We start from the raw sequence: 16,054 nt of genomic DNA on the forward strand, positions 1-16,054 counted from the left end.
TAATTCTCCTCCAGTCCTTCTTTTACTCCTCCATATTACTACATCCTTTCCTTTTTCCAATTCTCTTTTTCCCTCTTTGTCACCCTCTACGCCATTCTCGTAACTGCTTTGCTTAAGTACATATATGCATGAATCATATCTATGTGGATATGCCACCAGGTGAGAAACAATGCAAGTGTTAAACCGATGCATATGAGCATTCATATATTGGGTTTAAAGAGCATATGCCTGGAAGGGGGGGGGCTACATTTTTTAGTGATTTTCTACACAATATAACTAACAATGCGGTTTACATCGCAGAATAGCGCACTAACTGAAAACAAATATCTTTAATTACATTTTTTTAAACTAGCTTAAGTTGCACAGGAACAAGAGTGTATGTTGATGGAAGATGGGTTACAGGTTATGTTTTAATGAGAAAGAGAGTTTGTGTTAGGCTACAAGCTGAAACAAACAATTATAAGGACAATAGTTTGGCTGTTGGCACCTTCAGGAGCACTGAGCCTGCAAACAGATGCACACACCTACAAACAATCATTTCCACAATGTTAATAGATACCAACTGACACATAACATTGGCTGAATCACATGGACCAACAAAAATACATAACTGAAGCGAGAGGTCACGGAGTCATATGCTTCAGGAACGCACAATGTGATATGCATCAGGGGAGCACTGGATGAAGTACAGTTCAGCGGTACACAGTGTGTCTTATGTGGTGGGCTGGGTGATGTGCCGCAGGATGAACATGGTGGTGTAAAATGGGGGCATGTGGAGATGTACAATCGAAGGAATCTGATGAAGTGCTATGTGACGAGAGATACCTTAAGTAAGTCTTTGGTTTTTTTAAGACTTCACTTCCAATGGCAAAAGCAAAATAAAAACATGACTAAGTGCAAAGTTATCTCACCTAAAAATCCAAAAGTAGCACACATTGTTTTTTAATGATGGTCAATTTTAAATGTCTTTGCTTACTGCTTTAGTGTGTTCTACGATATTCCAGAATCAAGAACTCATAACAAAAATGTGTCTTGAGTAACAATTGCACTCATTACCGTTTTTTGTTCTCCTTATAAAATGTCACAACCTGTATCAAAATGTAATAAACAAAAATGCAAGTATGCAGCCATCATACAGTAATTATATATTTTCACTCATCCCAGATCCAGGAGAATTTCACGTTCTTTGGTGTGTTAATTTATTACATAGAATCGGAGTAATTTTGCTTTTTTACACTAAAACGTGCGGCGTTTCTTTGCAGTGCAAGAGAATGGGTGTCATGAAATAACTGGTTGTGACTCGACAAATCATTAGGCAGCCAAGCCACTCACCTGGGAGGGGGCAAAGCCATGAATTATACCCCAAGAAAGCAAAAACGTCTGTTGAAACTGGTTGCTGTCAAAACATAGTTTGGTTTTCTATCAACCCTAAAACAATGTAAATTTCACGGGGTGTTGAACAATGTGCTACAGAAGTTAAACTTTATACCGGAAGTATGACACTGGTAGCTCAACTAATCAGTAAACCAGTAAATCCACCTTAAAAACTGCTTGTCCCTTGCCAAAAAACAGTGTTTATTTTGGATAAAATGACCACAAATCATAAAAACATGTTGAGATGATAAGTACAATTATAATTGTTTAAGAAACGAAGTCTATGGTTGCCCCTTATTATTACATTTCTAAAACGTGTTGGCACACAGTCTTAAAAATATATTAAAAGTGCCAACTGGGGATATGACTTATTCTTTCCCTACTCTGTCCTCTTTCTCCACACCTGCCCCAATGGCGGCATAAGAAGTTACTGAAGTGGTGAGTGCCCTTAAATTAAGTAGTTTCTGTTGTTTTAACAATTTCATCTTGTTACTGTGCAATTGCTTAGAAAGCTTTAGGGTGCCTGCCTCTCACATGAACGTCTATCCAGAACCTTCTGTATGGATATTACTTTTCTGTGTGCTTTCATTACACAATCCGAAGGGCACCATCGAGCAGGAGATACATAAGTGCATACATAGGTATGATTAAGTCGATCATTTTAATTTCTATTTTACACAAAGATCAAGTTTAATGATAAATAGCTGGTCACTTTCCAGTGATCCGGCCAAGCTCCTCTATGCAGTTCGCGTGTCTTTCTGTCTCAAACCATAAAACCACATTGCTTAAGAGAGAAATAATGTAATGTACTGGTTGTGTGGGTCAAGGTGTATTATATTTCTTTCTCCAACAGTGTTTGCCACATATGTTCTCTACACCAAATATCCGATAAAGAATATCTTATTTTATTCTAAGAGTACATTACCGAGGTTCAAGATCAGCAGCTGCTGGTTTGCTGGGGTCTGCAACAAAAGTAGGCTTAGCCCAATGAGGGTTTGTTCAGCTGGAAAGTCCTGAAATTGGAAAAGAAAACTCATGAAGCCTTGAAAGTTCAGTGCTTTTTCAAAGCACGAAGGTGGTGCCATGTGTTTTTATTAGTTCTAGTGCACGTTCTGTACCATAGAAACTGTAAACAAGATTCATTTCGGTGGCCACATGTTGCTAACCTAACCTCAATGTCTTCGCCCACTCTCCCACATTCCCAATATCAGTTTGTCTCACTCACTGCTACAAAAGCAAAGTTCAGTTAGGTGAAGACCAAGCATGTCTGTTCTTTTTTTGTAAAATGTGATATTCTGGATAAAACACAGGGATTTGGTTGTTCATTTGTGAAAGGAGATGCTTCAAAGACAGGGAATGGGCAATATGAGTCTCGACATGTTTGATCCTTACTGTGAGGTAGAACTAAGCCATGCTCAGAATTATAAAGTAGTCAGAGCGGGCTGCAGCGTAAAGGAATGTGTAACTATTTCTTACAAACCTTTCATTTTTAATCACCCATGAGTAAAGGACAACGTCCAAAAGCTGGCACGAGTGGTAGTTTCAACCATTCACTTTCTAAGTTGGCAATTTATTCACACTTGGGTGGCAGCAGTTTCGAGTTTTAATACATCCTACTGTTTTTGGGGCTTCTTTTGGGCCTCGGACTGACATCACATTCTGCCTATTCGGAATGATATACCTTGTAATCCAGCATCCAGCAAATGCAACGTAACGAACCATAAAGGCTTAAATATATTGTTATGCAAAGTGTTCTGCCGCCATCTGGGTGTAGCTCGCGCCAAATAAAACTACAAATACAATTTTTAAAAAATTCTAAAAATAAGTATCTACCTTAAAATCAGGATTAATGGCGGATCTCGTGGAGGAAGAGGGCGAGTGGACTAAGATACTGAGTAATGTAAGGACTCCTTGCAACCTCAGCCCTCTCCCTTTCTACTGCCTCTAGGATTCCCAAGCATTCGTTCATTACTTGGTGGCATGGTAGAACGAAGGAACCATAGTGCGCAGTCAAACATATTAATCTGCTAGGCTTGCCCAGTCTGAGTACCATAGCGCGCAGTCAAACATATTAATCTGCTAGGCTTGCCCAGTCTGAGTACCATAGCGCGCAGTCAAACATATTAATCTGCTAGGCTTGCCCAGTCTGAGTACCGGTGCTAAAGTTGGTTCCAATGCGCAGTGCTTGTTCAACGTCACAACACAACCACTACCTTTCAAACTGCCCCGTCAGGAGTTTGCTTTTTGAAAGTCGCCGAAAGTCCTCTGACCCTAATAAAGTGAAACTATGAAAAGAAACAAGAACGTGTACAGAATAACTTTAGAATAACTGTTCTAAGCAGAAGCAAAGGAGGTCTTGTAAGCTTTCTCCTGTCAGTGGGGCCACCAAGTGAGAGGAAAATGTCAGATAAACAGAAGCATTTGATATAGGTTAATTTATCTGGCCAATCCGGGATGCCTTTACTGTGGATCATGGGGCAGCTGAGTATCGGGTATCAGTCAACATTCACTCCTGGAGGTGGGTTGGCAATCAGATATTATGCGAAAAGAGGAATTACAGTCACCATGCTGAATGTCAATGAAGAGCTTCATATTTGAAAAAAATGTCATTCATTTGAAGGTTAGAAACTTCCGCCAGTGAAAAAGATGAATAACAAAAAAAAACATAATGCTATGTCCGGGCACTTTCTGGGAACATATATGAGGCCAAACAAATATAGTGCTCACTGTGGAAGGTGAAAGTGGGCCCATATGGCCAATGCTTACCCTTAGGAAATGCTTTGGATGTCATCGACAGACTCTGAACTCTAGACCAAGAAATAAAGCAGCCTGGGTATTTAAAGCTGCACTGCCTGAAATAGTCCTCACAATAAATTCGGAAAAGGGCTGCTGCCCACCTCAATGGTCAGCTGCCTTTAGACCATCCATTAAAAGATAATAAAAGACCTAGATAACCCCTCTAGGACGGCATGGTGTCCTTGGCACATACTCTCTTTGAAATATCAGGAGGGGATCATATGTATAAGAATTATTGAACACCGATGGCGTGTAGTTCATTCGTACTTAGGACTTACGGATGACACAAAGTGAGAGTACCATTTGAAAGAATAATTGATAAGGATATTGCAGACGACAACTACTTATCTTGAAGAATTATACTCCTTACAACGTTCCTTTGTCATATGATATATTACATCTTTTTGCCATGATGAAGCCTTGTTAGGTGAAACGCGTTGGTTGCGCTCCTCTGAACAAACATAAAATAAAGCTCAAGATTGAATTCAACAATGAAGAACTACGATGATTAACCTAATGTGGAATGTGTATTACTGATTGTGTTCTAAATGAGATATATATGTGTTGAGACTCATAAATTTTGTGTATAAGACTCTGAACTCTCTAGTTAACTATGGTTTTGTTTACTACAGGAAGTCTACTTTCAGTCCTAGTTTCTCAGAAGTGTGGTTGAGTCTAGTTAACCAACAATCCGGTACAATTGGTCAAAAACTGAAGTTCCCCCCAAAACTTAATAACTAAAGAAACACATTCCACCCACTGTCCACAGTGAAGAATGAAGGTGCCAATGGACACGTCTACACAGTGTAGGTAACAGTTAGGTGTATTGAATTGTAGCTGCATTTACATAGGACTTATTAGACCTGATGAGATGTTGAAGCACTTTGTGACGAGTAGCACGCTAATGAAGAAAACAATGTAATTGGTAGCTCAGGTGGTAATTGGTGGTTATTGCTATTAGTCTCAAGCTAAAAAAAACTACTCCAGTGGTTTGTGTTTGATTAAATTAATAGGAGTCAGTTGTTATCATTAGTGTGGTTGGTGGGGGAGGATATGTGAGTTCATGCAGATGGTTGGTGGGGTGAATAGACAGGCTAGAGGACAGTGAGTATTGTTAGACTGTAAGGCTATGGTTTGAAAGAACGATAAGTTATGATCTATGAAATGAGATGTGGGAAATCTTCAGAAAGACCATAAGAGAAACTAAAGTAGACAGACGTGCTACTTAAATTAAGCTAAACTCAAAGGAGGCTTTCTTGAGATAGTGTACAAACTGGGAATGTGAAAATGCAGAAACAAAGAGCAAGTTACTTATCCTCAGTAATGCCTTATCAGGTAGAGACTCTACCTAGTCGCAGCTTCCTGATCTTAAAATAACCCCAAGTGTCAGACTGGATCTGGAAGATTTTCAGGCAGTACCTCTGCACATCGGTAGGTGGTGTCGTTTGGCTTGGCGTTAGCATAGTCCGCACCAGAAATAACATGTGCGGTACCTAGATAGGCTCCACCTCGGTGTGCTGATGTCAGCTACTTTGGTGACTTTCCACACCAGAAGTGCGGAGCCGCGTGAAACTGACCAATGGAGTGGAAAAGACTAAGGCCCTGAAAAAGGTGTCCCTTACACCTTAACCAGATCGCAGAGTTGGGAGAAGGGGAAGGTTGATGAGGAATATGCGGCTAGACAGAGGCTCTAACAGAAAAGGTGTGAAAAGAACAGGTCACGACTTTGGAGGGAAGTGGAACTGAACCCTAGGGCCAGATGGATCCGCAGGATCTGGCGTGCCGACCGCAAGTAAAAACCCAAGAGAGGGCAACTGGGATGACGGGGTCCGCGCATACCAGTCCAGAATGCATGACAGTGGAAAGAAACACTGTCGAAACATGCACCAGCGAAAATATGTGGGACAGCATGGGCAGGATGGGTAATCATGGATAGAAAGTGCCGGTTGTATTAGAAATCAAAGACACGTCAGAATATAGTCGGTCTGTAACAAGACATATGAAAGGGCCGACGGCAACCAGCAGAAAGGCCCAAAACAGGATTAAAGGAAGAACGATAGTCAAGTGTAAGACCGGAAAATACACAAGTATACCGTGTGGATGCTAGAACCACATGAAATATAGGAAAGATCCTCCTGTAGGGTAGCGTGAGCAGCCTAGATGCGAGAGAAGCAACTGAAAAAAGGTAACCGGCAATAAGGGGCACCGGGCAAGCTGGACACCCACATAGGAGCTCGTAGTATGAACATACCTGGGTCAAGGACCACGGACATCGCAGGAAGGAACATTGCCTGCACGACACTGCTGTGTAAGAAGAGAGACGCTCAAAATGAAGCGTAACACAATAAAAGACTAGGGCACGCGAAAAGTACCAACAGGTATGTGGAAACAGAACTGGACAGGACAATGTCCAGGCCCGGAAGTGACATCAGCTCCCTGCCCGGGAAGAGCAACGGTCCCTCGCAAGACAGATGAAGAGATGGAGCCGGACACAGGAGTGGAAACAGGGAGGACCAACCGAATGGTCCAGGGACCCAATTAGCGAGTATCCTGAAGAGAACACTCCCTTTAAGAGTGTTACAGTATGAACCCAAAGCAGAAGTGTGTAAAACACCTGTGCGGAAGCAGCAGGAATGTGGAACAGAGAACGAGGGCATAAGGCAATGTACAGCAGAGACGTCTTAGCAAAGCGGCTACCTCAAAGACAAGTCCAGTAAGGGCTGACCATAGAAGCAACAACGCAAACACCCTATGACAGTAGACATACCAAGGTGCACTCCAAGTTTGCACCAACACCAATTAGCACGCACAGCGGCATTTTCCTGGCGCAAAACGATGATAGCGCGCCAGCCGTGAAAGAACTGCGCCTGAACTGAACATAACAATGGCCCCAAAACGCAGTGGTCGGCAAAAGAAAAGCAGCCATCATGGGCAAGAGGATCACTATGAAGCTGAAAAAGGGCCCCGTCAAGGCAGGCGAGGCAGAGGCCGCATGGTAAGGAACCCAAACCGAGACATAGAAGTACTACAGGCAACTGAAGCCAACTGTAAACGAAAGTGCAATATAGTGATGCTAACGTTAGGATCGCAGAACAGAAGAAAGGATGGACAGCCTTACCCACAGAAGGATGCCTGTGAGGAAGACTCCATAGGAGCGTACCAAGGCTAAGGTAACCACCGAGTAGCCAGCAAATACCCCACATAGGGTAAATTTTCAAACCCCTGCTAGGGGAGTCCTCTTGGGCAAAGCACACATTCAGAGGACTGAAAAGAAGACAGAACCAGCCATCCGGCTGTACTGAACAAATACGGAAATGGCGGAACAACCACCTACACTATCTGGGTACTATGCATAGAGCCCGGAACATTTTCGAAAACCAAACCAACAAGGCAACATCGCCTATGCAGAAGAAAAAGATACTATAAGGCAGAAAGTCGAGAGTTACGGTAGTCCAGACATGAGGCGGGACACCGCTGAATCTGCGTGGCTGTCAAAAAGTTCCACGCCATCGAATGGTAGATCTCTAAGTACATCCCGAACATTGTCTGGGAAACGACTGTCGCGTAGCCATGCATGGCGGCGTAAAGCCACAGACCGAGCAAGAGCTCTACACGTCAGTTGCATCAAGGCAAAACCGAAGGGAAAATTGCGCCATTCCCCTGCCATCAAGAAGAAGACGATGTAAATCTGCCCGTGGCCCTTCTGGAAGAGAAGGAAGAAGGATCTCGACTAAGTCCCAAAGGGCAACGGAAGCGCGTGCGAACACGCAAGACGCAATCAATGCGCGGATGCTCGCTCTGGCAGAGGCAAAAAGCTGGCAACCACACACGTCCAACCACCTAGACTCCCTGGTGGGAGGTAACAACGGCAAAGCGGAGGAAGAATGCAAATCAAAAGCCACCTGAACAACCAGACCCTGAGCCCTAGTATGAAGGGACAGGCAGAGTGGATCACCCAGGGCAGGGCGGTGTCTGCGAGCAATGGCCCGATCAACAGGGTCACCAGAGGAGGGTCTCGCCCATGTGCCAAGCAGGATGTCAAATAAAGATCCCCCAAGGGGTAGCAAAGGCTCCACCTCAATAGGCTCCATGTGGAGAAGATCCAGTAAAGGATCAGAAGGCAGGGAAACCACAGGGGGCTGAAATCGAAGAATAGCTGCCGGCCTGTGAATAGCCTGTGCATAGGCAGCACTAGCCTCAGTTGCCATTCTGCGGGGCGACAATAAACCGTCAGTAGGAGACGGTTGAAGACTAACCCGACCACTAGACAGTAGAAGTGGAGGAACCCGAGGCTGGTCTGAAGGCCATGCAACACTAGGTACCTGCACCATGGGACACAGAGATGACCTCGGATCCGGGGAGGCCAAAGGAACGGCCACCTCTTGCAAAGGAGGAGGCGTAGGCGCCGGCGTCGACCGACACCGTGTCAGAGTCGCATCGACGTCCGAGGAGTCCAGAAGAACGTTAACCTCATGCAAAAGAGGAGGCGTAGACGCCGGCACCGGTGTCGATCGACGCTGTGTCGGAGTTGCATCGACGTCCGACGAGTCCAGAGAAACGTGAACCTCATGCAAAAGAGGAGGCGTAGACGCCGACACCGGTATCGACCGACGCCAAAAGGGAGTCGCATCGAGGTTGACGACCTCCAGAGGGGACTCGGCCTGGACGCCGTCCGCCAGCGATCCCACCACAATATGCGGGGAGGAAACTCGCCGACAGGGCGTCAAGTCCGACGCCGCCTCAGACATCAGCGCAGGAAGCAGGGCTAGGCGGTGACTGAGGGGGTGGGATGGACGGGCGACTGGGATGGCCCCCTGGGCCATATCCCGTTGGTGTCGTATCGACTCCAGAACCAGAGTCGACGCACACAGCCGGTGCCGAGGACGAATCCGCCGGCAAGGAACGACATGAGTGCCTTCCACCTCTTTGGGACCCGAAGGTGCACCAGGGAGAGGGGGTGACCCAAAGAAAGATTGGAGTGCCTTTGAATAAGCCTCCATTTGGGTCTGCGTCGCTCCAAATCCCAGGAAGGGAGGGTATGTAGGAGACGACTGCCGGTGCCTGGCAAGGAGCGAGAGGAACGGGCCCCATCATCACACGTATGAGGGGAAGACCTCCGCGACTTACGCTTGTGCTTACCCGCCTCAGAACGACGTCCGAGGGAACGACCTCGGGAATGGGCCCGTTCCAAAGAGGGAGAACGGCGACACGAAGGGGCCGGGCCGGACAGCCGTGCGGCCAGCAATCTCATACGACGCTCCCTCAAGAACTTGGGTTTCATTTGTTGACAGGCGTCACACTCTTTGGAGACGCGGTGCACTCCCAGGCACCACATACAGATGGCGTGCAGGTCTGTGACAGACATCTGGCGTGCACAGGTCTCACACGCTTTAAAGCCCGAAGGCATCGCACACTGTTTTGTGACGCCAAAGGCGTCGAGAAGGCCCAAAAAACAGGCCAAGGAACTGCTGGTTTTCCAGGATCCGTGTTGGGACAGGGAAAAGAAGAAAACTGATGTCAGCGCGCCGGAAGGGGCATATATGGCTCCGCTGACGTCACGTCAGTGGACGACGTCAGAGCCAAACCATGCGGCGCCACCTCCCGGCGCGCAGAGGTGCTGCTGCGGAAACTTTTCCGGATCCAATCTGATGTCAGGGGATATTCTAAGTTAAGGGATCTGCGGCTAGATGTCTCTATCAGATATATTCATAACCCACAGGCTGCCTCACAATTCCTGGGAAAGACAAATCAACATCTCCTACTAGACAGCTAGACTCCTCAGAGGCCAGCCTAAGTGACGTGGAGTGAGGCCCAGGGCTTGACTAACCTTCTTGATTCATGACAACTCTTCAAACTGTATCTAACAACCTCAGTTACCGGTGCCTTGATTCTAGAAAAAGTCCCTGCGGATAACCTCGGCCTCGCAGGGCTTTACTGCATGGAGCAGCAGGCCGATTGGGTTTACATTGTACCATGTGAGGAATTTGAAACTGACACTTGTCCCTACCTATTAATCTAACCATACACACACAACCCAGAATGGGGATGACTACTCTCTGCCTCTTCTTACAGTATACTGATCCTGCATGTACACATTGCCCTGGCTCTCTCTACTACACGTAAGGCAAGCACCTCGTTGCAGAGGAGCTGCTGAAGGCTGGCAGACTGGACGTCCTAGAAAACTGAGATACAGATCGCAAGATGTTTGGTTATTATTATGTGTTTGGGAAGTTTGTGGAGGAACTACTTCACTAGCAGGTTGGGGTGGCTGGTATGGGTGAGTGGAGGGCAGGCATTAGACACATACTACCTTATGATCCTGCCTGCCTCAGAGCATACCCAGAGACAAGTGGGACCCGTTACACTCATACCTGCTTACACACCAAATGCCCGAGCCCACTAACCAAACTGGAGGCACTGATGCCACGCAGGGGCTGAGACTAGTCTAAATAACCACAATGCAGACACCGTCCACAAATGTACATGGGCACACTATAAGTGCTTGGAAGGCTCTACCAAGGGCTGAGCCTGCAGGCAAATGTCATGGGAATGTGAAGTGCTGCATTGCTACACTGTCCTAAATGTGCTTATGTATCCAGTAATGATTGATGTCATTCCTTTTTCATTTTGTTTTTCTTCATTGAGGTGCAAAACATTGTTCGGGTTAAAGCTGGCTGAAATGTTACTTTATTTGTTGAAATTAATGAATACATTGACAAAAAAAGGATGGAATCCACAAAATGCTTGCAGTTACCGTGCTTGCCCCTAACTATTCATCAAGACTGCAGAGTTGGGGCTGGAAGAACTCGCAACAGCGGGAGAAGCAAGTTCCTTCTATTCAAATGCACATTATTTTTTCCTCTAGATTGGACTATTTTCTGACGCCTCAAGGTGGGGGTATCTCAGACACTTCCCCCTTACTGTCCACGTTTGAGTAATGATGAAAGAAACTGGTTAAAGGCTGGTTACTTGCTGCCCGGGAATTGAGAGATGTGGTAACAGTGAATTATCTACTAGACATCACAGACCGGCACTTTGCAGAATATGTGGGCACGTTGGACTCTGCTGAAGCATGTAAGAGTGGTAAGAGGGTTTGAAATTGGGTAGTGGGAAATCAGAAGGATGCTCACCAGAAAGCTAAAGAAATTGAAAATGAACTTTCGTTAGAAAAACAATATGTATTGCTTTCAAGCTGTTCCATTAGATGGCACATAGAAATTTAAAAGGAAATGTATTGTGCACTGGCAGATGGTAACACTGGGACCCACAAAATGAAAATCCAGCAGTGTTTGTATGAAGTGGGCAACAAAGCAGGCAAGACTACTGTCTGATTTTTAAGGTGAGTAAGATCGGACAATTGGATTGAGCAAAGTGTTTTCACAGTAAAACTGCATTTAATCAACTTCAATGGAATACACCACGTTTTCAAAGTGATGTAAATAGAACAACTAAAAATGAACAGAAGCCATTTCGCATAAAATAATTTGAATTACCAAGATACATCCTACAGATCTGGCTTTATATGTGTAGGGCCGACAAGGCTGCTGCTTAGTCGCCTACATTGCTGTCTGCACTAGGCACATAAGGATTAGGGCCAGAGAGTAAACCTGTTTGTAGATTCAGAGAAGGCATTTGGTTCAACATTTTTAAGTGGAAGTGTCACACAGCACAAAGAACTAAACGTGCTCTGAAAAATACATCTTACACACTCACCTGTTTCAGAACATCAGCATGTTTTTCTAGTCTTCGAATTAAAGATGAACAGTCGCCTGATATTTTTAAGCTGATCTCACAAAGACACAGAAGCTGCAGCGACATTTGGCAGAGCTCAGTTCCCCATAAACTAGGCTGAGAAATTAGACTTGCAGATAGTTCCTCCAGAAACATAGAAACTTCTGTGACTTGGGTCAGAGTAGTTACCTATGAAAAACATTAATAGGTATTATAGTTAAAGTGTATAAATACATGAAATAAAACATGGCTGGGAATCACAGTAAATTTCTTCTTGCTAGAAATAAGTGGTATATTATTTTATTAGGGCAACTAAGCAATGTAGAACGAATGGAAGGGTAAAAAACAGAAAAGCTCTCAAATAAAAACTGGCTATAATCTAATACAAAATGTAAAACAATTAAAAATACAACATTGTTTTTTTTCAGAACTTTTATACAAGCGTAACGTGGCATTAAGTCACAGATCACTAAGGATCGGTAGATAAAATCACAGAACTCAAACATGGAATTGTTTAAAGTAGACTATGAATGTATTGCAGAAAAAAGGCCACAACACTATACAGCTACATTTTTATGAGTAAGGGTTAATATATAGTGTTTGGAATTAGTGTTACGTCACACTTCTATAGAAAATGATTAGAAGACATCAATAACGTTCAGACGTAGAAATTGCTTGTGTTAATCTGAAGGAGACCTGAGCAGGAGAATAATTCATCTAAGAGAGATTGGAGAATCGAGAGAGAAGGGTGAAAAGAGGAATATGTGAGAGAGGGAAACACGGAAACAGAACTTCTGCTAATCAACCTCTGAGATTTGGCACTGCCAAATTTGCGAAGTACGTCAGCCTGTTCTATCCAGCTAGGTGAAGCTGCCAGCATGGTTTTTAATTTTTAAACTGATTTGGGTGTAAGATAGGGTTTTGGACAAATAAATGTTACTTACCCTTCAAGCATCTATTCGTAGCGTGTAATGCTGTAGATTCGTAGGCTTTGCATACTTCTGCCTTCTAGTGTTGAGCATCGACATTACAGTTTGGTTTTCTTTGAAGGAGCTTTCGGGAGGTCTTCTCCCTAAGTGCACAATGCGCATGGGCACCAACTCTACCCTAGATTGTTTTTCTCTCAGTGGGTGGGAGACGAAAATTGAGCGTAGAGTAAGGCTAATATGATGTGCACTCTGCATTGCTAGTTGCTAAATATTGTGAAATTAAAAACATATCCTTTCTTAGCCAGCTTACAGAGAGTAGGGTGGGTGCATGTCTATCTACAGTACTACATGCTGCGATCCGAGGGTTACAGAATAAGTAACAATTTCCATACGCAGCATGTGTTACTGTAAATATAAATTATTTACATCAATGGTAAAACAGTTTCCTCCCAGTACTGTCTAGTAGGGATATGATGAAGAAGTTTGAAGTAATGTCCTTAACTCAGTCGGGCCAACCATAGCCTATTGATGACCTAGTATGTCCCCACAGTTAATGATTTGTAAAGGTGTGCGGTGCTGACCAAGGCACTGCTTTGAATATATCAGCTAGTGGGATGTTTACCAGGAAAGCCATGGTGTATTTCTTTTTATGGGTAGTGTGCACAAGGGGGATGCAAGTGGTCTTCGTTTCCCTGGGTGATGTTCCCTCACCCAGCAGGGAGACTGGCAGGACTTGGCCCCCAGTCCTAGATACAGGCAGTCTTGGAGAGCTTCTCTTCCTCACACAGCCCATCTGGCAGACAATGTTTGGGGTTTAAAACTCCCCTTTTTATAGCCCGTTTTCACACACCAAATGTGACTTAGGGTCTAGGTCTTTGAAGTTTCTTGCTGGGGTTCTGCTTCTTTTGACGTACACCCTATTATTCTCTTGTTTCCTCTTAAAAGGATGTCTGTCACAGAAGGAGGTTTGCCATAGCTGATAGTCCACAACACAGGCCATGGGAGTGACTATAGTTCACACCTGGATGCCAGCCACAATGATACGTGGATCAAAAAGTTAACCCTGGGCTCCTAGCTCTGCTCTTTATTCCCCTATTAGCCCCACCTAATTCCTGAGATGTGTCCAGGCTCCTTCCTTGTGATCTCTTACTAAATCAAAGACAATCTTTTCAAGTGCACAGGGGAGCCTCATGTCCTTCCTCCCCTGTGTCCCCCCCTCCCCAGCTCACAGGAATGCAGCAATCCACACATCTCTAGGGGGCAATTCCTCTACTCATGTCATCACCATGCAGGCCTGGGTTTCCCAAAAGTGAACCCAGTGTTCACCATCTAATGTACCATTGCAGGCAGACTCTCACTCATATATACACACAACACATACACACTGTGCATTACTGTTAACTTTATGTATTGTGACACTCCAGGCACACATACATGCAGTACAAACATTAAATCTGTGCGAACTGCTCAGTACCATAGCCTTTCTGCATTGTACAATGGTGTGCTGCTTGCAAACACACACACTGCTAACACACACATTCACCAAGTGCGCAATGCACAACACTTAACAATTCATGTATTGTACTTTTCAAAGGTGAAGATACACCCAGCACACGCTTTAATTGCACACGCACTGCACAGCACTACAGCTCTCATGTAATGTATTCCTCTCCGGGATTTAAATACTCCCCAGTACACACACTCACCATGCACACACTGCACAGTACTGCTCTTTCCCTGTACTCAACCCTTCTCCGGCACACATACATGCAGCGCAGTCTCCATTCCTGTGCTGCACAGCACTTTACATCTAACGTATGTATGTCAAGGGTAAGTTAAGCACACAACAGCAGAACTTTAAAAAGATTGAGTGAGCTGGTAGGCCTCACCCCATTGATATGTTAAAAAGACTTGTTCACCCCTTTTCCTACACATTATAAACCATATTCTGTCACCACCGCGCTTGTGCTGCTTTACTCCTGGTGAAGGCAGTTGCATTCCATAACTATGAGGGTAGCACTTTGGGCACCCCTCCGTGTCCATAAAGTCCGCAATCCGTGAGACAGGCCTGTGTCATGTGGCACACGCATGATCCATGTTTCCCTATGACAACAAAAATCAGCAATAAGAATCCAGACAACATCACAGTTGGGCACTCAGGACAGGGGTACACGTCTATAACCCTGTAAAGGACTTTTATGCCCCAAAACCCTGACACCATAATCTTGAAGAGGGATGTCTTTTTTTTTGCAGAGTTTTACATAGCGCGAACTTGACCCGAATCCAATCAGGTATCAGAGCGCTTACATAGCACCAGTTACGTTACATGAGGACACACATTCATTTTCTGTTAGGCACGGGGTGATTAAGTGATTTGCGCAGAATCACAGGATGTTCAGCGACATTACCGAGACTCGAACCCCAGTTCCCCAGGTCCGAGGTCGAGCGCCCTAGCCGTTAGGCCAACTCCTCTCCCAGCTGTCTGTTGCCTGCTCTGCATGTATGTGGCTATGGTAGCTAAGGGGAGGGACACAGAGGTATAGTCAAGACTTGCCTTCAAAAGGTGTCCATAGTAACAGATGATATCTTGAACCTTGACTGTGAAGGGGTCTTATGGCTCGGAAATGCAGTAACGGACAAATCTCTTCCACTTGGCTCCATGGCATGCATATAGTGGATTTATGTGCCTCATACAATATTTCCATCACTCCAGTTTCAGGTAGGCAAACTCAAAGATCCCAGTTGCCAAACTCGCTAGGTTCAGCTGCTTGGGATCTGGGTGCCTAATTTGGCCTAGTTGCTATATGAGGAGTTTTGGACTGACGGGCAGCTTATCTGGGGGTTGATGCACATCTACAGGAGTGAGTATCAGGGCTATCTGGCTCAAGTTGGGGCCAAAAAGGATTAGGGTCATACCCACTTGCCTCATCTTCCTCACCACATAGGGAATGAGTTGGAGGAGGGAGGAAAAGCATAGGTAAATATCATATAGTGTGTTGCCCAAGGACTGTGGGTACCTGGACGAGAACCTTGGGTATTCTGTGTTTTCCTATGTGGCAAAGACATTTACAGCTGGGGTTCCCCACTGCTTGACTTACCTGTGGAGAACTTGTGGTCGAGTTCCCACTTGTGGAATTGTTGATGAGTCCTGCTTATCAAGTCTGCAAAGTCGTCGTCCACCCCTGAAAGGTGTTCTGCCAGGAGATAAATCTGGTCGCGGATTA

The 16,054-nt window shown here is 45.0% G+C and overlaps 1 protein-coding gene across 2 annotated transcripts in view; it reads right to left on the reverse strand.

Moving 5' to 3' along the window:
• The window catches only part of FOCAD (focadhesin), a 1,730,079-nt gene that overhangs the window by 1,510,131 nt on the left and 203,894 nt on the right, over window positions 1-16,054 (reverse strand). For both annotated transcript variants that reach the window (XM_085634390.1, XM_085634400.1), the window contains exons 8-9: window positions 11,884-12,090; window positions 2,300-2,387 (exon numbers count right to left, since the gene is read on the reverse strand). In XM_085634390.1, coding sequence (XP_085490516.1) covers window positions 2,300-2,387; window positions 11,884-12,090 — 295 coding nt within the window. The remainder of the gene's footprint in view (window positions 1-2,299; window positions 2,388-11,883; window positions 12,091-16,054) is intronic.

Source organism: Triturus cristatus, chromosome 2_1 (assembly GCF_964204655.1).
Source record: "Triturus cristatus chromosome 2_1, aTriCri1.1, whole genome shotgun sequence".
Classification (NCBI taxonomy): Eukaryota; Metazoa; Chordata; class Amphibia; order Caudata; family Salamandridae; genus Triturus; species Triturus cristatus.